The sequence below is a fragment of the Rhinolophus sinicus genome, linkage group LG02 (assembly GCF_036562045.2).
Source record: "Rhinolophus sinicus isolate RSC01 linkage group LG02, ASM3656204v1, whole genome shotgun sequence".
NCBI classification, from domain to species: Eukaryota; Metazoa; Chordata; class Mammalia; order Chiroptera; family Rhinolophidae; genus Rhinolophus; species Rhinolophus sinicus.
This window is the reverse complement of record NC_133752.1, coordinates 30,187,037-30,209,142: the sequence shown is the minus strand read 5'-3', so window position 1 is coordinate 30,209,142 and position 22,106 is coordinate 30,187,037. Positions and strand designations below refer to the sequence as shown.

The following is a 22,106-nucleotide window of genomic DNA, read 5'->3' as shown; positions in this document are numbered from 1 at the left end:
CATTGTATATCTTAATTTTTCTCTCCATGCAGGTTTTTTGCAACATACTAATTTGATTGCATTTACTCCTAAAATTTATGTTTCATTAATGTTTTATCCTTTTAACTGCTTACAGTCTTCCATTTCTTTCTTCCAAGATCATGTGCTTGGACGTGCATTGCCCTTTTTATTGTGTGGGTGTCCTGGCTGCTAGGTTATAGTGTCCCCCTAATCTGTGTTCTACACGAGATGAGAGGAGTAAGTCCCTTTCACCTAAAAGTTCCGAACATTGTACTACATCACAGTATAACCAAGAGAAAATTTAGCTTGATCGCACTTGTATTTCCTTGCTCCACCAAAATCTCCCACAGCTGTCAGGGTGATTTGTTGTGGGCAGGTATAAAATAATGTATTTGTTTAGAAACATTTAAACAACATCTTAAGGAGAAGATCTTAGGGCTTTAAGCCTCCAATACCAATATGGGAAATGATCCAGAAACTATTGTTGATGGTGCCTTAAAGACATCAGTAGAGGAGGATTAGAAACCAAGTAGAAAAGCATCACTTCAACTTTCATGCAAAATCAGGTTGCTCTGTTCTTGGAATGTTGTATCCATTATTGGCCAAAAAAAGATGATGTGTTGTGCAAAAAGGCACAGCAGTAGCACCTAAAATTATGGGTATGGAATAGGAGCTTTCATCTGAGAAAGGAGGGAGGAAATTGACGTTGATGTGGATGGAATCCTTGTGTATGGTTGGACCAGGGTATGGCTTTTCAAACCCAAGGGGGATAGAGAGCTCTTTACCCCACAGGTTGGCAGTATAATGGAATTGTCATTCCAAAAGTTGATAAAGACCAGAAATCTAAATAGTGGGCAGTTATAAGGAACAGTAAGTAGTTCCGTCCTTACAGAATAAGGTTTACAAGAGCCTCAGCCACTTTAGATGACAACTCTAATCTTGTGGAGGGGAACCATGTTTCCCTACAGAACATTTCGGTGCCCGTTCAGCCAGCAGGCTGGTTGGTTTCAGCAGTTTGGCTGTCCCGATTTGGCACTCTCCCCCGCAGCATGCAGTTCTAGGCAGCATTGCCTCATGCTCCTTGACCTACAGCTTTTGGCACAGGGTAAATCTGTTTTGCTTATCCAGTGCCAGAGACGAATCAGTTGCTGTGTTGTGACTGTAGATTGGCTCCAGTTCAGTGTGGGGAATTGGATGTCCTATGTACTGGCTTTGCCTCATGTTGACTGTTACTTAACCTCCATGATTTGGTTTACTAATCTCTACAGTAGGTCTAATACTAGTACTAGCCTTGTAGGAGTATGGAGAGGATTGAATGAATTAGCACATGGCAGACGCTTAGCAAGCACAGTGTCTGGCACCTAGTAGGGCTCCCGAAGGATTAGCTGCCTTTATGATTATTATATCGTTGCAGTTATGCTTGTCCTTTTGTCCTTCTCACCTCGTACCACTGTCACCTCTGATTGTTGCTGCTCAGGTGGCCCTGTAATGTTTAGATGGGGAATGTTGGTTGTGATCCTGTTCCATCTCAATCGTAAAGGCAGATGCCAGCTGATACTGCAGTTTGCCCGGGGACCTCTGAAAAGAGAGAAGGCACTTCTTGTCCTCCCCCCATCGAAATTGTGAATCCTCACAAAACCTTAAAACACACGCACAAACTAGCATCTAAGGTAGACTACTAATTCGCATTCAGCTTCACTCTCCTGAACTCTTTCTGAATTAGTTTTAATCAAGATGTAGCTCTGTTTACAAAAATCGTAATTTTTATTTATTTATCATTTTGCCATATGTTCCCAGTTCATGCTGAATAGGATGAAAAATATTCAAATTGATTTTGTGGGCGCCTGACAGATTTCTTGAGCAATTAAGCAATTTAAGACAAGCAAGGTCTGTGCTTAATGACAGTTGATCAGAGCACAGGTCATTCGTACATATGTATTCTCCAAAGTGTCTACTTTGCCTGTCATTTTTTGTTTGTTTTTAAAAAATCTCTTAGACTGCAGGTCAATATTTGAGAAAGGTTAACTTGTTCTGTGTGTTTGCCCATTATACACTTCTGACTGGGTTCTGATTGCCAATTTGTCTTCAGCCATACTTAGGCTGACAAAGAAGCCTGCAGCATTAAATGACCTTGAGTGGGGTCAGGTGGTTTTTTTGCTTTATAAAGGAGGGGTGGGTGGAGAAAGGTGCTAGCTGTGCATTTCTTCAGTTTGTAGAACGAGTTGTTTCTAAGCTTTGCTTTGTTCATTGCCTTTTTTCATATGAGGAGCACAGAGAGCCTTGTGGCTTTTGTTAAGTTGCTGGTGAGGACTCGGTGAGCTCCCTGGGCATGGCATTTCGGAGGCCGGATTTCTCAGCTCTCTGGCACAGCCGTCCTTGTAGTACACTACACTTCTTAGAGCAAGTGAGCACGTTTGCATCCTGAAGGGATGTGGAGCTGGGTTCTTCTCACTCAGAGTTTTTTATTTTGTTGTTGTTGTTTTTTTGGTCCCTCTTAAAAAGCAAACAGTGTACATTTCTTCTGGGGAGAGCTCCTTAGACTTAAAACGAAGGGGTAAGGGCAGCATTCTAAGCTACAGATCAGTGTTCCCCTCACATTTGTGAAGCTTGATGAGGATTCAAGTGGACCCCAAAGCTTTTCCCCAGCCACTGACTTTGTTCACCCATCTCTTCTCCCTGCCCCCAGCTCTGAATTGTTTGATGCTGAATAGAAGAGAGATCGGAGTTGTTCTGTGGTCTTCAACTTTATAAATCTCTTTGTTCTGCTTTGAGTACTTTTCTGTTGAAATTTGCTTGAAAACTTTGCAGTGGCCTGAGAGAAGTTTGGGGATCACAGGAGACTGGCACAGTCACCTGGCTCTAAGCTAGGCTCCTTGTGACTGTTCAGATGGCGGGAATAGTTTTATCCCCAGCTGTTAACTTGCTCCTCAAGGCTGTGGGATGTGTGTTTATCATGAAGTCCTTCCTTCCTTTCTTGTGTTATTGCTCACTTCTTACTGGGCTGTTCTCTGCTCTTTGCTATGTACTGGGACAGTAAACCAGCCTCTGTCAGCATGTTAGTCCTTGGACTTGGGGAGGGGATGACAGACAAAAAAAGAACGCCGTAGAATACGTTTGATGTAGAGCAGAAATGGCACCTAAGTCAGGTTTTGGGTTTTCTCTGCCACGTCCTAGATCCAGCCTTACTGTTATCTGTCCCCTGCTTGAATTTCTAATTTCCTTTCCTCCCCCTCCTCCCCGTCTGTCTTAGGCACACCCCTCTCTCCCAGCTCTCCTGGGACCACAGGAAGGTTATGCTGCTGCTCTCTGTTCTGCGTCTCCCCCTGGTAATGACGTGCTGGGATAGTTTCTGGTGAAAGTCAGCAGCTGTGAGGTGCCAGCTGGACTTTGGATCCCAGCCCTTCCTCTCCTGGCGAGTCATTTAACCCCTCTCTGCCTCTTTTCCTTATCTAGGCCTTGGGGTACTTGTCTCACAGCGCTGTGAGCGGTAAATGAGCTGAGTGCTTAGAGTCATACTCGTGTGTTCAATGGTAACTGATCAATAAATGCTTTTACATTGTTCCATTAGATCTAATCCGGTGATGACTTCTCTCATTTTAGCTTCTCTCAACTGTCTTTGAAGATATTTGATAGGGAGATATGGGGAGTTCAGACAATTCTAAAGATTTTAAGCCTAATCACTCCTGCAGAGATGGTAGTTGGGGTCAAGCGTGAGAGGCAGAGCTAGGGTTGGAACTCGGTCTCTCGACTCCTATTCTGCTGGCTAGGATTTCAGATCCGTGACGCTGAGATAACACAGTTCTGCCTGCACCTCTGGCGTCGCTGTCTTATGAGGAGGTGTGGCCTCCACGGGCAAGGGGATCCTCTGTGGGAATCTGGAATCAGCAGCAACTTGACTTCTCCTCGGCTCTAGACTCAGAGTTAGAGGCACCATTTGGATCTTCTGCTGCCATCTTTCAGCCCATAATGGACTCAAAGTCACTTGCTAGTACTCAATTCATCATGTTCCCTCCAACTTGTCCAGTGAGTTTCTTCCTTCTGTTATTACCATTGTTGTTCTTCCATCCATAGGCGCCCTGAAGACGAGCTCATTCATGGCCAGTCTCCTCCATGCTGCACAAGGCTCTGAGGCCTTCCTCTGAGGAGGGCTCTCTCTGGTGCTGTCCTTTATAATTCTTGAACCAGGCACTGTTACCTGGATTGCTGTGTGAGCCTCTTAATTAGTCCTTTTCACCCAAACCCCACTCATCCTAACAAACATTGCCATATTAATCTTCCTAGAGAGCAGTTTGGATTTGCAGCTCTCTCCTCTACCCACAAAGTGTCCCTCGTGGCAGCTTCTGTCAGATTCTTAACTACAACTGAGACTTGGTTAGCGCTGGCGGCACGTCCTCTTATCCCTTCACTTTTCCAGAATTGGTGGGAGACGGCGGGGAAGAGTCCTGGGAGAGAAGTGACTGTCTTTACCACCAAACCCAGATACTTATCGAATTTTTTTTAAAGTTGTGTATTTAACGGACTTCTTATTTAAAAATGGAGGCACATTTTCTTGGCTTTTTAGAAAAACTTTTTGAAATATGCAAAGCTAAGCTCATACAAAGAGGGCTAAGCTCATACAAAGAGGCCTGCCAGTGAACTGTTTTGAGAGCAAGCCAGCTGATTATGGTGCTGCTGGTGGCCGAAAGCCTCAACAGAATGCCTTTCTCTGATTGTCCAAGTGAGTGAAGACAGCTCATGCTGATGGCAGAGTTCATGGTATTGCACAACCAGAGATAATTATAAACCCCGAATTGCCAGCTCTGAGAGACGCAACTGTTCATAACTTTTCTCTTCCCTGGATCAGATTATGAGAACCCAAAGCCAGGCCATGCTGGGAAGGCACAGCTGCTGCCGGGGCCCAGCGTCGGGAGCACTGACTGGTGCTCGGGAGGAGGTGGGAATTCAGGCGTGGCCCGTAGTTCACGCACCTCTGCCATTTTTCTGAGAGACTGTAATGTTGATGAAACACAGCCCTCCTGTAGTGTTGGGGTACATGGGACACCTCACTAGACCCGTTGATGTAGTTCTCACAAATTCACCATTCAGGTTATGCTTCAGAAAAGCTGCTTCAAATCTGGTGATATGTTTGTAAAAATATATAACTCCTGTGTGCTCTGCTTGCCGTGTTTACTTGGCCCTGTGGCTGGAGTACTCGGGCTTTGACAAGTGTGCTATTCACTCGGCCTATTTTTACAGCTCTGAAGCATCCTTGTCTAAAAATACTCCTGTCTGGCTCAGCCTGCCTTCCGCCAAGGCGAGAGAAGTCATGTAACCGAGGACACAGCCTTCACATGAAATGCTTTCCAGTGCGGAGTGTTGTCTTCAAGGTCTTGCAGTGTGTATGTCATCGTCATATAAAACGAGAGTTCTCAGTGGGTTGAGATAAATTGTGGACACTCAAGTTAAAGTGCCAGGAAGAGTCTTCCTTATTTATTGTAAAAATATCAGATGTGCATGGGAGAAGTCCAAAGGGCCTCTTTCTTTTTGTGGTCCACTCCTCCACTGCCATCCCCGTCTCAGAAAGTTGTGAATAACTTGGGTGGTGTCCTTGCATAACTCAAGAAGAATGAGGATGATTGGTACCTTTGCTTCCAAGACAGGAGATTCTTTTCTAAGTAAGAGCCCTCAATAATAGAATTATTTTCACACTGTGAGAGGATGCCCTCAGCTCTCCCAAGGAAAAGAGCCCTGATCAAAAGATCTAATCTTCTCATGGCTTTTCCACCAGATGTCTTCGTTCCATCACCATTTCCTGAGGGCCCACCACAGCCAGGTGGGGTCTAGGTGCTCAGCAGACAAAGATGAATGACGTTTAATCTGGAGCCCACAGTAGGAATGTAGGGGAGACGGCACTTAACACATTGTGATGGGTGCAGTGGTAAGGAAATGGGGGGACACCTAGCCTGGGGCCCAGAGGATCTTGGGGTGAGGATGCTTAGTGTCTGGGGGTGATACTCAGGCTTATTTAATGAGGTGAAGTTGGGAAGAAAGTGGACAGTGCGAGGCCTGGAGGGGAGAGGCAGTAGCAGATGAGGAGCTGTAGGCAGGGGTATCGGCAGCAGTGAGGAGTGTGTCTGGAGGAGGTGACTCCCTGTCCTGAGGGCCTTGCGAGCCGTGTGTGGGAACTTAAGTTTCATTCTGTGGTCACGGGGAGCCATGGAAGAGTTGATGAAGTAAGCAATATAGACAGAACTGCCTTTTAAGAATTACATTTTAGGTAGAACACTAGTGCCTGTGTGTACTCCTAGGTGAATGGTTTTTCTGCTTTAGTCCCTGTTTCCTAAGTAAAATGAGGGTGTTGTGTTGGATCAAATCAAAGCTGTTTTGTTTTTTTGTTTTTTGTAAAAAATCATACATAACAAAATGTATCATTTTAACCATTTTTAATGAGCAGTTTAGTGGCATTTAAGTACATGTACATTGTTGTGAAACCATCACGATCATCCGCCTCCAGAACGTTCCTCATACCCATTAAACTCCATACCCATTAAACAGTAACTCCCCATGTTTCCTTCCCTAGCCCCTGGCAAACCCTGCTGTACTTTCTGTCTCTATGAATTTGACTGTTCTAGGAACTTCATATAAGTGGAGTCATACAATATTTGTCCTTTTCTGACTGGCTTATTTCACCTAATATGATATCTTCAAGGTTCATCTGTATTGTAGGCATATGTCATAATTTCCTTCCTTTTTAAAAAAAATTAGATATAATTCACAGTGTAACAATGTATTAATTTCAGGTGTACAACATAATGATTCAATATTTGTATATATTGAGAAACAATTACCATAATAAGTCTAGTTAACATCTGTCACCATACTTAGGTACATTTTTTTCTTGTAAGGAAATCTTTTAAGATCTCTCTTAGCCACTTTCAAATATATAATATAGTATTATTAATTATATAGTTGGGAGTTTGTACTTTTTAATCCCCTTCACCACCCTCTCCCATGCCTCTGGTAGCCATCATTCTATTTGCTGTATCCATGATCTTGGTTTTTTGTTTGTTTGTTTTTAAATTCCACATATGTAAGATCACATGGTATTTGCCTTTCTCTGTCTAACTTACTTCTCTTAGCATAATGCCCTCAAAGTCCATCCATATCACAAATGGCAAGATTTACTTCTTTTTACGGTTGAATAATATTTGCGTGCACGTGTGTATATATGAGTGTGTGTGTACACATACGTGTATACATATACACCATATTTTTATCCATTCATCCATCAGTGGACACAGGCTGCTTCCATGTGTTGGTTTATTCCTAGGCATTTTGTTCTTTTTGATGCAATTATAAATAGAATTGTTTTCTTAGTTTCTCTTTCTGATTCATTATTAGTGTAGAGTAAATGCAGCATTTTTGTATATTGATTTTGTATCCTGCAACTTTACAAAATTTTCTTCCTTTTTTAAGGAATAGTATTCCTTTGGAATAGTCTCTTAATTGGTTAATATTCCATTGCATGTAGATACACATTTTGTTTATCCATTCATCCATCAGTGGACACTCAGGCTGCTTCTACCTACCTTTTGGCTATTGTGAATAATGCTGCTATGGACATGGGTGTACAAATATCTGTTAGAGACCTTGCTTTCAGTTCTTTTAGGTATATACCCAGAAGTGGAATTGCTGGATCACATGGTAATTATTTTTAACTTTTTGAGGAATTGCCATATTGTATTCCATCATGACTGGACCATTTTACATTCATATCAGCAGTGCACAAGGGTTTCATTTTTTTCTATATTCTTGCCATCACTTACTTCCTATTTTTTTTAATAATAGCCATTTTAATGGATGTGAATCGATCAGAGATTTTTACACTATGCTCTGATGGATTCATTATGTTCCATGAATCTCCTTGGTGGTTCCCGAACTTTCCTTCCCTGACCTCTGTTTAACATATTGTTCTTCTGTACGTATTCCTTTGAAAACGGATTTCATCACTAAAAATGTTTGGAAAGCAACCACACTAAATGATCACTAGAGTATCTTCCTGCTCAAAAATTCGATGGTTTTGATTATCTGTAACTAGTAAACCTGAGCAATAAATGCTTTTGCCGGTTCTTTGACCTTGCAGTAGTTGAGACTAAGGTGCATCAGTTTCCCCGTGTGATAGAGAAGACACATATGTTGGAGGCAGTGAGCTTATGTGTCTGTAGAAAATCGGTGACCTGGTTCATACATGTGTCCCCCTGAGATGGACGCATGTTTCTGGCCTTGCCCGCAGCTCTTTTGATAAAAGATACAGGACACAGTCACATGCTGGAGGAAACAAAGCGTAAATCCACTTTGGAAGTCGCAGGGGTGGTCATACTGCACAGTGGTTGCCCTCCAGTTTCCCTTTTGCCTGGCATCTCAAACACCTGTGCCAGAAACCAGATAATCTGCTTACCAAAACAACGTACTTTTGTGGCATTTTATTTCCGCTTGGTATTTGACTAAAGACTTCGGTTATTAACTTTTTTCTTTCTATCCTTTTCAAAGTAATCATGTGATTTTTCATAAATCTAAAATAACTTGAAGGTTGTTTAAAATTTTTTGTAGTTTCTAGCAATAAAACCAATCATGATTCCTTGAGAATTTATTCCTAAAATAATTTTACACATTGAGGCCTTTAAAAAAATAGGTCTATTATTCATGTGTTTTTTTCATGAAAAGTAAGTGCCTCTCATGTTCTAGGCATTGGGGTGGGTGAAAGGTAAAATGTGGTCGCTGCTTCTGAGCAGCTCACGCTCCAGAGGAAAAAATATAAGTATGAACAACCAAGTGTAATAATGGCACAGACGCCTACCTGTCATGTCTGGGATATGAATGACCTGATACAGATGAAAGTTTTGGTGGTTTAAATACCTTAAGGTAAGGCTTTTAAACACTTGAGATATGATATAACAGATAAGATATATCTTATGGTAAGGAAAAGGGGACATTAAAAAGTATATGTAACAAAAGGCACGTGTATATAGTCACTACATACATGTATATGAAGTTCATTCAGTGGGCTTCAGATAGACCTGCCAGAACCACACCACATTGGGATTTGTGGGGAACAGCAAGTTCAGACTCTGAAGAAGTGGGTGATATAACAGCTCTTCTGGAAAGGTCTCTAGGTATTATCTTGAGTTCATCATAAGTTGGTGTTGGTTAATTTTTCTACCTTTCCTCTATCACATTTGGAATTTCTCCTACATATTGGTTGGTTATTGACTTTTTCTCTGAGATTTGTGAGACTTTTACAACATGAAATAACCTGTGGCCAGTTTGTTTTTAATTCATCCATTGTGTTCACATCCTGGAGATTGGGCTCCCATTGCATAACTGAGTGGCCATGGGTAGCTCACACCAGCTCCATACTCGGTTATTTATTTTCTTTCAGTATTTGGTGTCCTCTCTGAAGGATCTGCTATACCTGTAAGTCACTAGAGGCACAAATAAGTGACCACCTCTACCAGAGATTGGAAGAGGTTTCACTAAAGTAGAGATAACCTCTGTGTTGGATTATGAAGGATGAGTTGGAGTCTCCCAAGCAGCGGGGAGGGACAGGGAGCTTCCTGGTGGCGGGAACCCCTTAGGCAGGCGAGTGGAGCCGTGGAAGGTCGTGGAAGGGGGAGACGTGCAGCGGCTCAGGTTACCACAGTCCAAAGCATCGGGTATTTAGCAGTTACTTATTGGACAACTGCCATGTGCAAGGCATGTGATAAATATTAGGGGATAAAAACACCAAGTCAGTTTCTGCCATTAAGGAATTTTAAGTCTAAGAGCAGAGATTGTTAGACAAAGATCCAAATGCACAGTTGACTTTGGTATAAAGGAGCATAAGAGCTGTAAAAAAATCTAGCTCTCAGGTTTCAAAAAGGAGAAAGTACATTCATTTGGGAATAGGCTTCGTTGGAGAGTGTACATTTGAAATAGGCCTTGAATAATGCATAGAATTTCTTTGGACAGTAAGGGCGAAGTTAAAGATAAATTGTTGTCCAGCCAGATTGTACCCTCACTTAAGTGGTACCATTAATGAAGGTCGAGAAGAATTGGCTTTAGGGACAAGATGATGACTGTAGCTTAGGACAGAATATGTTGGTTTTAGGCACAGTTGGAATTATGAGGATGACTGAGATTCCAGAAGGAAAGGATGTAGAGGCAGAAAAGAATATTGAAAGCAGAATCTTGAAAAATACCTTTGTTTAGAGGCTGAGAAGATTAAGAGAAGTCAATGAACAGACAGATACAAGGTTGGACAGTTAAATTCTCAAATCACCCTAGAAAAAGTGCTACGGGGCGACGGGATGGCTCAGTTGGTTAGAGTGCAATGCTCATAACACCAACGTCACTGGTTCAATACCCACATGGGCCAGTGAGCTGCACTCTCCACAACTAGATTGAAGACAACGACTTGACTTGGAGCTGATGGGTCCTGGAAAAACACACTGTTCCCCGATATTCCCCAATAAAAAAAATTAAATAAAAAAAAAAGAGAAAGGAAAAAGTGCTGCATACCTCACTGCTGAATATCACTATGGTCATCTTCAAAGTACTCCCCTTGGGAAGCTATGCAATGATGCCAGTGCCTAGTTCACCCTTCAAAGCAATTTTGGAACTCTTTTTCTGGAATGGCCATCAGACCTGTCGTCATAATACCCTTGATGTCCTGAATGTCATCAAAATGCCTTCCTTTCAGTATTTCCTTTATCTTCGGGTAAAGAAAGAAATCACTGGGGGCCAGACCAGGTGAGTAGGGAGGTTGTTCCAATACAGTTATTTGTTTACTGGCTAAAAACTCCCTCACAGACAGTGCCGTGTGAGCTGGTGCATTGTCGTGATGCAAGAGCCATGAATTGTTGGCGAAAAGTTCATGTCGTCTTAACTTTTTCTAGCCTTTTCAGTACTTCCAAATAGTAAACTTGGTTAACTGTGTGTCCAGTTGGTACAAATTCGTAATGAATAATCCCTCTGATATCAAAAAAAGATTAGCAACATCGCTGCAACAAGTTTGCGAACTTAATTGTCTGACCTCCTAAGAAATCGAAATAAGAAATTGAAGAGAATTTCAGAAAGGAAGCCCGGTTGGCAGTGTGTAGGTTGTACCAGATGGAACCAAAGAACAGCAGTGGTGATGGAGGAACCATATTGCTGGGATTTAGGAATTGCACGGCTCAGGAGAGAGTGGAAGTAGCTAATGTAGCGACAAGAGCATCCGCTAACGAGCAGTGTGCACCATCCACGTGCCGGCATCGGCCTGAGAACTTGACCACATTAACTTTAATCCTCACTGCAGTCCTGTGAGATGGGTACTGTTTGTTGTCCCTTATTACAGGTCCGGAAACCATAGATAGAAGGGCTGCTTCACTTGCTCAAAGTCATGCAGCAAGTGGCGAGGCTGGGGTTTAAACCGAAGAATTTCAGTTCTAGACGTGGTGCCGCACATACCACGATACCGCCCAGAGATTGAGGGACTTTGGTGATGAAGTGAAAGCCGTTTGTGGGGGTGGCTGAAGACATTGTGGAGTTCCCCCCCTTTATCCTTACCTTTTTTTTTTATATATATATATATATATATATATAAGAAGAGAGGTCCCAGCCTGTTTGTAAAAATGGAATTACACAGAAGGGAAAATCTGAACGTGAAAGCCAGATAGGGCACAAGTCTTGGGATCACAAGATGTAAACTCAAAAGCAAAATTAAAAAATTTATCTTCGGAGGCTGTATCTGAATCCAGTATTCGGCCTCCGACCCTCGCAGGAGGAAGGGAGCTGCGTAGAATAAAAAGAATAAGCTATTGTGATATGACAGGCACCATTCTGGGTGTTTAACATGTAGTAAGCCCTTTAGTCCTCCCAACAACCCTGTCGTCCCGTTTTCACAGATGACACAGCCTGCAGGGATTAAGCAGTATTTCCCATCTCACAGTCAGCAGACCTACTCCAGTCTGCCCTCAGCCAGCTCAGAAGTGTCTCAGACTGTTCCCTTAGACCCAGCCATGCCTTTTGGGGTCATGAACAGCCGGCACCGGAGCCCTGGACACAGGCAGTCGTAGCTGCAAGTCCCGTTCACATCTGGACTGTTAGTTTGCTGTGACAGTGCCTCCCCCAAAGGCTGTATGACGAATAAATGTGATCGTTTATGAGGAGTGAAAGCTCTCTGCAAGCAGGGTCTTTGTCCCAGGGCCCGAAACAGGCACAACACAACACAGATGTTGAGTCAGGAGGAGGCCGTCAGTGAAGGAATGAATGCAGAGACGGGCCGGCCTGGCATCTAAATGGTAGTTGCCCTTCAGCCCTGTGGAGCACCAGTGCTGTGGTCGGAGGTAACGTGCTCACCTCTCAGAAGCCAAGTGTTTTGTCAGTGACAGTTGATCATTTGGTAGAAAGCATTTTCTTTCTTTTTCTTTTTTTTTTTTCTTTTTATTGGGGAATATTGGGGAACAGTGTGTTTTTCCAGGACCCATCAGCTCCATGTCAAGTCATTGTTTTCAGTCTAGTTGTGGAGAGCGCAGCTCACTGGCCCATGTGGGAATCGAACCGGCGACCTTGGTGTTATCAGCACTGCGCTCTAACCACTGAGCACCGGCCACCCAGAAAGCGTTTTCTAATTACATTTTCACCCAAACTGTTCGAAAGGCTTCCCCACTATCCAGATTGTTTGTATCCTCCAGTACAGTTACTTGGCTTCCAAGAAAAACACAGCACTTCTAGTTCTGTCCTTAGCCTTCGAGCCAGTGGGCAGCTGAAAGCCAAGAAAACACCTAACCACTGGAAGGACTCCTGATTTTATTCGGGAGGAGTAACTAGAAACCCATAACCATGAATCACCATACCCATCATAGGGAAGATGTAGCAAGACTCTGCTGTTCAAGAGTCCCAGGCAGAAGGCCACCTGCCTAGACTTGACCTCCCTCCCCTTGGGGACTTGGGGAGAGGTAAGAGGTGGGCGGTCTTCCACAGTGTCTTCTGGATAATTTCTGGAACTGTGATGGACAGAGCAGCAGGAAGACATTGGACCCTGCTGGTTTAGGGACAGATTTGCTGCGCTCTGTGTGGGTTGAGAAGATAGTTGGCAATGCGGAAGCGGCTGGGGTGGTTGGAAACTGACCAGGGCCGACAGGGTTTTTGTTGTAGAGCAATGGTTTGGCACACAGGCTGTGCATTAGAATCATCTGGGGATGTTTTAAAAGTGTGTGTGTGGGTGCCACCCCAGACTGAATGAATCAGAATATCTGCAGTTGGGGCTGTGATGGTGGTCATTTAAATGTTCCCCAGCTGATTCTGATCTGCACCCCTATTTGAACACAGATCTCAGAGCACCAGAGTCACCAGGATCCCCAACCCAGAGTTTGCGATTCATTGGGTCTCACGTGGAGTCTGAGAACGTGCATTTGTATCGAGCTCTCAGATTGCGTTGACGTTGCTGGTCCAGGACCCACACTTTGAGGACCCCTGTCCTAGAGCCACTTTTGAGTCTAATGCTCACGTGGAAATTCTCATTTGTCTGCATAGCTGTTCTTATCTGTCAGGTCATTTTTGCTGTGAATAGGACTGTGATTTGATTGAACTGAAGGCTGCTTGTGTGTTGTTATTCCGCTTACCAGCCATGGGACCTTGGAAATGTTATTTAACCTCTACAAAGCTCAGTTTCCTCTTCTATAAAATGGAACGTGATGCCAGTTTCATAAGGACTGCAGTTTTGGGAGGAACTAATGTAGTTATTTAGGAGGAGTTTTTATTGATACACCGAGTCTATCATAGTTACTAAGTAAGGCAGTGGAGAAAGAGAATACAAAAAAATCAATACCGTGAAATTTCTGTAAAGATATTTTGTTACTATTGTATCTTGAAATCTCAGTTGTCTCAGCAAATAAGGCAGCATTCCTTGTATCCCTCTAACTAGGTTATAAGAACAAGTTCTGGAGCCAGGGGGTCTTGGAACCTGGCTTTACAGCGTCACAGCTGAGTAATCTTGGGCAAGTGACCCCACCTCTCTAAATCCCTTTGTTCTTTCGCAAAGTGGGGATGATGTCTTCTTTAACAGGGTTGTTGGATTGATCAGAAAGTCTTGGAATATACAAAGTATGTGTCCAGCACACAGTAGGTACTCAGTACATGGCACCTCCTATTTTTGTTGCATTTGGCTTTTTTCGTTTTGAAGGCTTATGTTCTTTCTGTTAATTGAGGGTAGATAGAGACAGTTAGTTCTCTCAGCTCTCCCAGCTCTCGGGGATCTCATAAGAGAAATAAGACAAATGTATTAATAATTCAGGAAGAAATGAGCTGGCCGTTACGTGGCCTCTGGCTGCCTGGCCATGCTTAAAGCTGCCTCCGCTTGTTGAGCCGTCTGGGATGAGAGCACTGCAACTGTCAGGTCTGGCGTAGATTGTACTGGGGGAAGGGACACAGCCTGCACCCTGAAGCCAGCTGTGATAGGCCGTTTCAACACACACCAGTAGGAGAGAAATACCAACCCCACTGGGTGTAGGTTATTAGAATCGAAGAACATTGGATCCATAATCCTGTGGACATTTTATTAAGCATCTGCTACGTGCCAGGCAGTAGGCTGGACGTGGTTCATTCAGAGATTCATTCAACAGCTATGCTTTGGGTGCTCACTGTGGGCCAGGCACTGGGCTTTGTAAGGATGAATAGGACAGGAAGTTGCCCTTAGGATGGTGCTGACCTTGTGTCCCTAGGGTATGCCTGCAAGAAAGGATTACAAGAAACTTGAGCATTAGCTTGGGTTGCTGTCTGCAAGTGGGTGGAATGGAAATGCTGCTATAACTGGAAATCACTTGGAGCTATGCTGTAGTGGCAGTTTATTGCTATGCAATAAATTTTGTCCTGCACCACAGAGCTTCACCATAAAATGGAAAACATTTTGAGTAGAGTTAGAATTTCTCTTTTTTGGCTATATTTTCTCCAGACAACCATATCTTGAAGCTTTGTGAGTTAACCAAGGAAAGAAGAGCTGAAGTAGAAAGTGCTTACAAAAGAAAGAAAAATATATTGCCAGGGGTAACCATTTAAAGCATACAATTGTTGCCTTCTCACTAGACCAGAAATACCAGTTCAGACATTTTGGAGAGTCCAAAATTGCAGAAAACGCTCCAGTCATTTGAAGCGCGACGAAATATTCAGCTTAGTTCCTACAAGGACAGCTCCTTTCAGACCAGTGAAGCACTGTGCAGCTAAGGGAAATTTTACAGTGTGATCTCTGACACTGGGAAAGAAAAATGTGTTTGTCATCTTCCTCTCTGTTAGGTTTGGCCCTGCTCGCACCTCCTGTCTTCTTCTTGAGATGGGGAAACAAATGTTTTACACACTCCTTCACTTTCACATGATCTAACACACGTACTTTGCTCTTTTGAACATTGGGGATCCTTGAATTAATAGTTGTTTTTTGGCCAGTGTCTACATATGTGTATTGTCAGACCCAGCATGAAGCCAGGTAGTGACTAAATGTCCCAGTGTCTCCTTGCGGCGGAGGCGCGGGGACTTTGGATAGTATAGTAGTAAGTAGAAAGTCAGCATTTAGGCAGAAAATGCTTTTTGCCCATTGGTTTTCTTGGTAGAATTTTAGTATTTTTATAATGTGCATGTCTCTTGGTTTACGTGAATATTTGAGGGGCTTCCTCTCTACGTTTGGTTCTGCTTCCAGTTTTAAAAACAGTAATAATAAGGACTGCATCATGGCTTATCTGCAACCAGACAATGCCCTGTGACTATCCCAGTCATACGTGATTATAATAACTTGTAAAGTGGCTTTCTAGAAAAAAGGTGTGCTGTCACATACTCCCTTGCTTGTTCCACCCACTTTAAGGTCAATATTTGATTCTTTGGTAAGCTGGCCCGTTTTGGGTACACTCTTCTTGTGCTTCTTGTTCTCCGCCTCCTGAGATCTGCAGCCTGATAGGATGGCGGTTCTTATTTTATTTGACACCCCACATATAGAACCTTATATTGTTTGCTTTTCGTATTTTCTAAGTGAGATTATGAAGTCCCTAAGTAAAAGGACACTGCCCTCGGTTTTTTTTTTGTCTCTGTTCCCTTCAGCTTTGGCTTCACCTGGTGCGAAATGTACTTGATCCCCCCTCCTCCCAACACCTTGAGGAGCAAAAAAACGCCTGAGCGATGCCTGCTGGAGGTGAATGGCGCAGGGAAGTGGGACCTAGTCAGCTGGGAATCAGGAATTACGTCTGACGTAGTCACAGGATGATGTAGGTCAGAGGTTAGAAGGAACAAAGTGACAATCACTTGTGTCATTCCAGAGGGACTGTCAGACACAGGAGCCAAAACAAGAGTGGAAGGCCCCCAGGCCGGCACCCCTGCTTGCCCGGCCTTGCAGGACATGTGCCCCTTCAGCGGCCACCACCCCTCCCCCAGCTGTTGCTCCTCAGCTGGGCCGTCTCAGAGCAGCTCCATGTCATCACCAGCGCTTCTGGAACTTGAGATTCATTTTCTTAGTGTGTCAGGGTTCCCCACAACCCGCCTGCCCTCACCAGGTTTGGTGATTTACTAGAAAGGCTCACAGGACCCAGCCTGCCCTCTGCATCTGTGGGGTGGGCATCCGCAGATTCAAACACCCGGAGATCAAAAATCTTTAGGAAAAAAATTTCAGAAAGCCAATCCCTAAATAATACAGTATAACAACTATTGACATAGCATTTACATTATCAGGTATTATAAGTAATCTAGAGGTGATGTAAAGTATATGGGAGGATGTGCATAGGTTCTGTGCAAACGGCACATCATTTTATATAAGGGACTTGAGCCTCTGGATTTTAGTGTCTGAGATGGGCCCTGGAACCAGTCTCCCCATGGAGACTAGATACCAAGGAATGACTGTAGTTGTACCCATAGCTGTAATTTGTTACAGCAAAAAGATACAACACAAAATCAGCAAAGGGGAAAGGTGCATGGGACAAAGTCTGGAGGAGACCAGGCGTGAGCTTCCAGAATGCTTTTCCACTGGAGTCACACAGGACACCCTTATTAATCCTCCAGCAACAAGTTGTGACAGCACATGTGAAATGTTATCTACCAGGGGTGCGCATTGGAGACCCAGAGCCCAGGGTTTTTATTGGGGCTGGTCACATCGGCACCCTGTGCCTGGGAAGCACCAAATTCCTGACTCCAGAAGGAAAGCAGGTGTTCAGTATGAACCACATGGCACACAGGCCACGTGCAGGGAGACATCTTGTCGGGAAATGGCAGGAACCCTCCCTAGAGAGGAGGTTCCAGATGCCAGCCAAAGGCCTATCTAAAGATAATAGCCTCACGCCTGCTGTGTTGTCTTTTCTGCACAGTTTCTAGAGTTGCTCTTACATTTTTACTCTGAATTTATTGAATTGGAGGTTCACATTTGTGGCAAGTTCAGCTTTGTGTTGGCTGGATGGGCCTTTGTCTGTCGTTAATTAGGGAGAACCCTGGGCTGGACCGATGGCTGTTTTGCTTTCTGGACACGGTTTTCCTTTCACAGACTGCCTGCCTGCAGCCTGGGTGTCTGCCCACAGGGCAAGTTCACTGCCTGCCTCTGTCCTTTTATCAAGGTGACTCAGTCTTCCTCCACCCCACTGCCCTCGGGATTATCAGCCTGTCTGGTCCTGGCAGCCCTTCCTTGTGTGGGTTCCCAGGTGGGCTTGGGGGCATTGGCGGCCTGTTCCGCCTCTGGGCCCCAGAGGCACAGACTTGCTGCCCCTCTGAGCAGCTTTCTGGGGAGAAGCAGAGAGGCGGTTGTACTTAACTTCCATTTAAAGCCTGTCTTACTATTTTTATAAGTATTCTTCAGAAATCTGTCTTTGGGATTTAAACCTCTTTGCCTTTGAGTTTTGCTCTTCTGTTTCTATTTCTTTTTCTGTTTGGTTTTCTGCTCTGAGTTTTAGTTGCCTGGTTTCAGAAATTTCACATCATGACAGTGGTTTAGAACTGCAGTTGGCCCTTGAACAACGTGGGGGTTAGGGACGTTGACACCAGCACAGTTGAAAATCCACGTATGACTTTTGACTCCCCCCAAAGCTTAATTGCCTTCTGTTGACTGGAAGCCTTACCGATAGCATACAGTCGAGTAACACGTATGTTGTATGTTACATGGAGTCTGACAGTTAAGTTCAGAACTTGTTTTCAACGATATTGCTAACCTTTTTTGCTATCAGAGGGATTATTCATTATGAATTTCTACCAACTGAACAAACAGTTAACCACGTTTACTATTTGAAAGTGCTGAAAAGGCTGCATGAAAAAGTTAGATGACCCGAACTTTTCACCAACAATTCATGACTCTTGCATCACAACAATGCACCAACTCACACAGCACTGTCTGTGAGGGAGTTTTTAGCCAGTAAACAAATAACTATTGGAACACCCTCCCTACTCACCTGATCGGGTCCCCAATGTCTTCTTTTTTTTGGGGGGGAACCGTGTGTTTCTCCAGGGCCCATCAGCTCCAAGTCATTGTCCTTCAGTCTAGTTGTGGAGGGTGCAGCTCAGCTTCAAGTCCAGTTGCCGTTTTCAATCTTTAGTTGCAAGGGGCGCAGCCCACCATCCCATGCGGGAATAGAACCGGCAACCTTGTTGTTGAGAGCTCACACTCTTAACCAACTGAGCTATCCTGCTGCCCCCCGTGACTTCTTTACCCAAAGATAAAGGAAATATTGAAAGGAAGACAAAAATTTTGATGACATTCAGGACATCAAGGGCAATACGATAACAGCTGTGATGACCATTCCAGAAAGAGTTCCAAAATTGCTTTGAAGGGTGGACTAGGCACTGACGTCAGTGCATAGCTTCCCAAGGGGTGTATTTCAAAGGTGACCGTAGTGATAGTGATATTCAGCAGTGAGATATGTAGCACTTTTTCTAGGATGAGTTCGCGAACTTAATTATCCGACCGCGTATGTATTATATACTGTGATCTTACAGTCAAAAGCTGGAGAAAAGAAAGTTATTAAGAAAATCTTAAAACAAAATCCATTTGCAGTTGTTTATTGAAAAAATCCACGTATAAATAGACCCGCACAGTTTAACTTGTGTTGTTCAAGGGTCAGCTGTACTTTTTACTGTCGTCTCCGGGCGGGTTCATTCTAGCTGACCTGCCCCTCTCCTGTTCCCCCTTTGAGCCGCAGAAGCTGTAAAGCAGTGGGCTTCTCAGACCCAGAGGGGGCTTCTCAGTGTCTGGCTTCTGGCATCATTTATGTTTGCATTATGGCGGGAACTGATTGACTTACACCTGCCTGTAATGAGATCAGAGGATCTATTTTTAGCCACACCACCTATTCCACAGTCCTGGCCAAAGCTCTGTGGGGAAACTGTGATGCCTGTAGGGATTGACTTGTCACTGATTGTGGCTAAACTAAATTGACCACCTTCAAATTTGTGGCGGCTTCACTAAACGTGCCCTCAGGAGTCAGCTAGGGTGGGCATGGGGAAGGGACGAAAATTGCTCGCCTAAGTGGTCTGATCACCAAAGGCTTACTTTCATGGGAGTCTTGTCACTAAATAACCTTTGGGGACAAGTGTCTTTTTGCACCATTATTAGAGTGTAAAGTCTTACCTCTTGGTGATTTAAGGCCTACAGAAAAGCAGAGCCAGGCCTAGACTGCACAGGACGCTGCAGTTCTGAGAAGAAGGAGATGGCGGGTGCGGTGGAGGCCCTCTGTGAACAGGCTGTGGAGCACTTGGGATGTGGCTGAGGAACTGGGCTTTTCATTTTACTTAATTTCATTGAATTTCAGTAGCCACATGTGCCTAGTGGCTCTCAAGGTGGACAGCACAGTACAGGAAGTAGATATAGTATGGCCTTCAGAATCTTGGTTCAGACCCCAGGTTTTGAGAATTGGTCATCATCCATATGAAGGGTTTAGTACAGTGTGTGGCGAGAGCTGTGTTTTTAGCAAAAACTGCGTGTTTCGTTGATGTTGGCTTACTATATTTACTCAGTACTTGGAATAGAATGTGAATAGTTTGTGTGAAATATGAAATTTTAATTTTTTTTAACTTTTATATTTTTTTTCTTAAAAAAAAACTATTCTTTTTTCACTTTAGGTCGCTGCCGCAACTGGCCACACAGTCGTGTTGGTGGACCAGACAGAGGACATCCTGACAAAATCCAAAAAGGGAATTGAGGAAAGCCTCAGGAAAGTAGCCAAGAAGAAGTTTGCAGAAAACCCCAAGGTAATTTCTTGTTGTCGGTGTCCTCTGACCTGTCCTCTGGCCACTTCATATTGGGGGTGGCTGGCCTTTGCTTGCTTTTTCGATTGATGTAAAACTCATTTCCTAACTGTAGACCAATATCATAACATAATCACTAAACATACAGGGGGGCTAGTTAGAAAACATAAGAAGTAAATAATCATCTTGTTGGGTAGGATTTGGGGTTGAAGAGAAAGTTTCTGCAGGTAGTGAACTCATTCTGTCTGCTAAGAGTTTGGGATTGAATGACACTTATTTTGTTAGAAGGATGGAAGAGGGAGAAACAGGAAGATACTTTTTGTACTTGCAAGTACAAGAGAGAATGATATAATAAATATTGTATTTAGATAGAAACTTTTGATTGCTTAGGTAATATCTTATGCCTATTATTGATGTACTTGCCAGAGGAAAATAAAGGATGAATCATTCTTATTTTGCAACAGCAGACGAGGTACAAGAACTTGAGGAACTCCTATAAGGTTGAGAACTCTGGTTTAATGATTCTTTTCCATTGAACCTTCGCAAATAATAAGAAATACTGCAAAAGTCACCCCCAATGAATTTTCGTTTACCTTTGTCACTTTGTTAAAGTTGCTTAAGATTGATTTCCGTGGGGCTTAAATGGAATTTCTCTCCATATACAGGAAGAGAAGAGTGCAAATAGGGTTTTTGTTTTTCATCTGAGGTAGCCAGAGAGGGGTGTGTGGTTACTTTAAATTTTTTGTTGTGGTGGTAAAATATATATGACATAAAATTTGCCATTTTCACCATTTTTAAGTGTAAAACTCAGTGACTTTAATTACAGTCTCACTGTTGTGCAACCATCACCACTGTTTCCAAATCTTTTTCGTCTTTCCAAACCAAAATGTACCCATTAAGCAATAACACCCGTCCCTGTTAACCTCTAATCTTTCTGTTTCTCTGAATTTGCCTATTCTAGGGACCTTATTGTCACATTCCGCATGACGAGGTTTGTGGGGAGGGAGAAGGGCAGCACAGGGTTAAGAAAAGACAGTAGCCAAGATTAGAATGCAAGTGGGGCCAAGGGGCTGCAGCCTCAAGGACTGGCCCTGAATCTGGCCAACGTTTAGTTTTTATTGGTGAACTTCTAAAGAGGTAAAAGATTGTTAATCTCAAGATCTGTGTGTTAGTAGCCTGCTGGCTGTGTTTGGCTGTGTTTCCGAAAGTTCCCATTGTGTTCCAACTTGAACTTGCCTTCACACACACACATCTCCAAGGAATCCACTGAAGGGGAGGGACCAATATAATTCCATTGGGTCTCAGTTTGCTGAGACTTCCCCTCAGAGGAGCTTTTCTGATATCTCTCCATCGGGCCTCAGTTTGCTGAGGCACACCCTTGTGGAATCCTGGGAAGAGCGCGGGGGAACAAACGACTTTGCAGCTGTAAGGCAACACCTTACATAAGTGAAATCATGTAATATTTGTCCTTTTTTGACTGATTTATTTCATTTGGTATAATTCTTCAATGTTTGTCCATGAATTCCATTCCTTTTTATGACTGAATAATATTCCATTGTATGCATACACCACATTTTGTTATGCATTCATCTGTCAATGGACACTTGGGTTGCTTTTCCCCTTTTGGCTATTGTGACTAATGCTGCAGTGAACGTTAGTATACTATCTGTTCAAGTCCCTCTTTCAGTTATATACCTGAAGTGGAATTGCTGGGTCATACGAGAATCCTATGTTTAATTTTTTTGAGGAACCACCAAACTGTTTTCTGCAGTGGCTGCACCATTTTGCATTCCCACCAGCAATGTATGGAAGTTCCAGTTTCTCTGCATCCTGGCCAACACTTGTTATTTTCCTTTTTTTTTTTTCTTTTCATAATAGCCATCATAGGAGGTGTGAAAGTGGTATCTCATGGT

The 22,106-nt window shown here is 43.5% G+C and overlaps 1 protein-coding gene across 1 annotated transcript in view; it reads left to right on the top strand.

Annotated features, from left to right (window-relative positions):
• Positions 1 to 22,106, top strand: part of HADH (hydroxyacyl-CoA dehydrogenase) — a 44,669-nt gene that overhangs the window by 1,280 nt on the left and 21,283 nt on the right. The window contains exon 2 of the mRNA XM_019741921.2: positions 20,068 to 20,196. Coding sequence (XP_019597480.1) covers positions 20,068 to 20,196 — 129 coding nt within the window. The remainder of the gene's footprint in view (positions 1 to 20,067; positions 20,197 to 22,106) is intronic.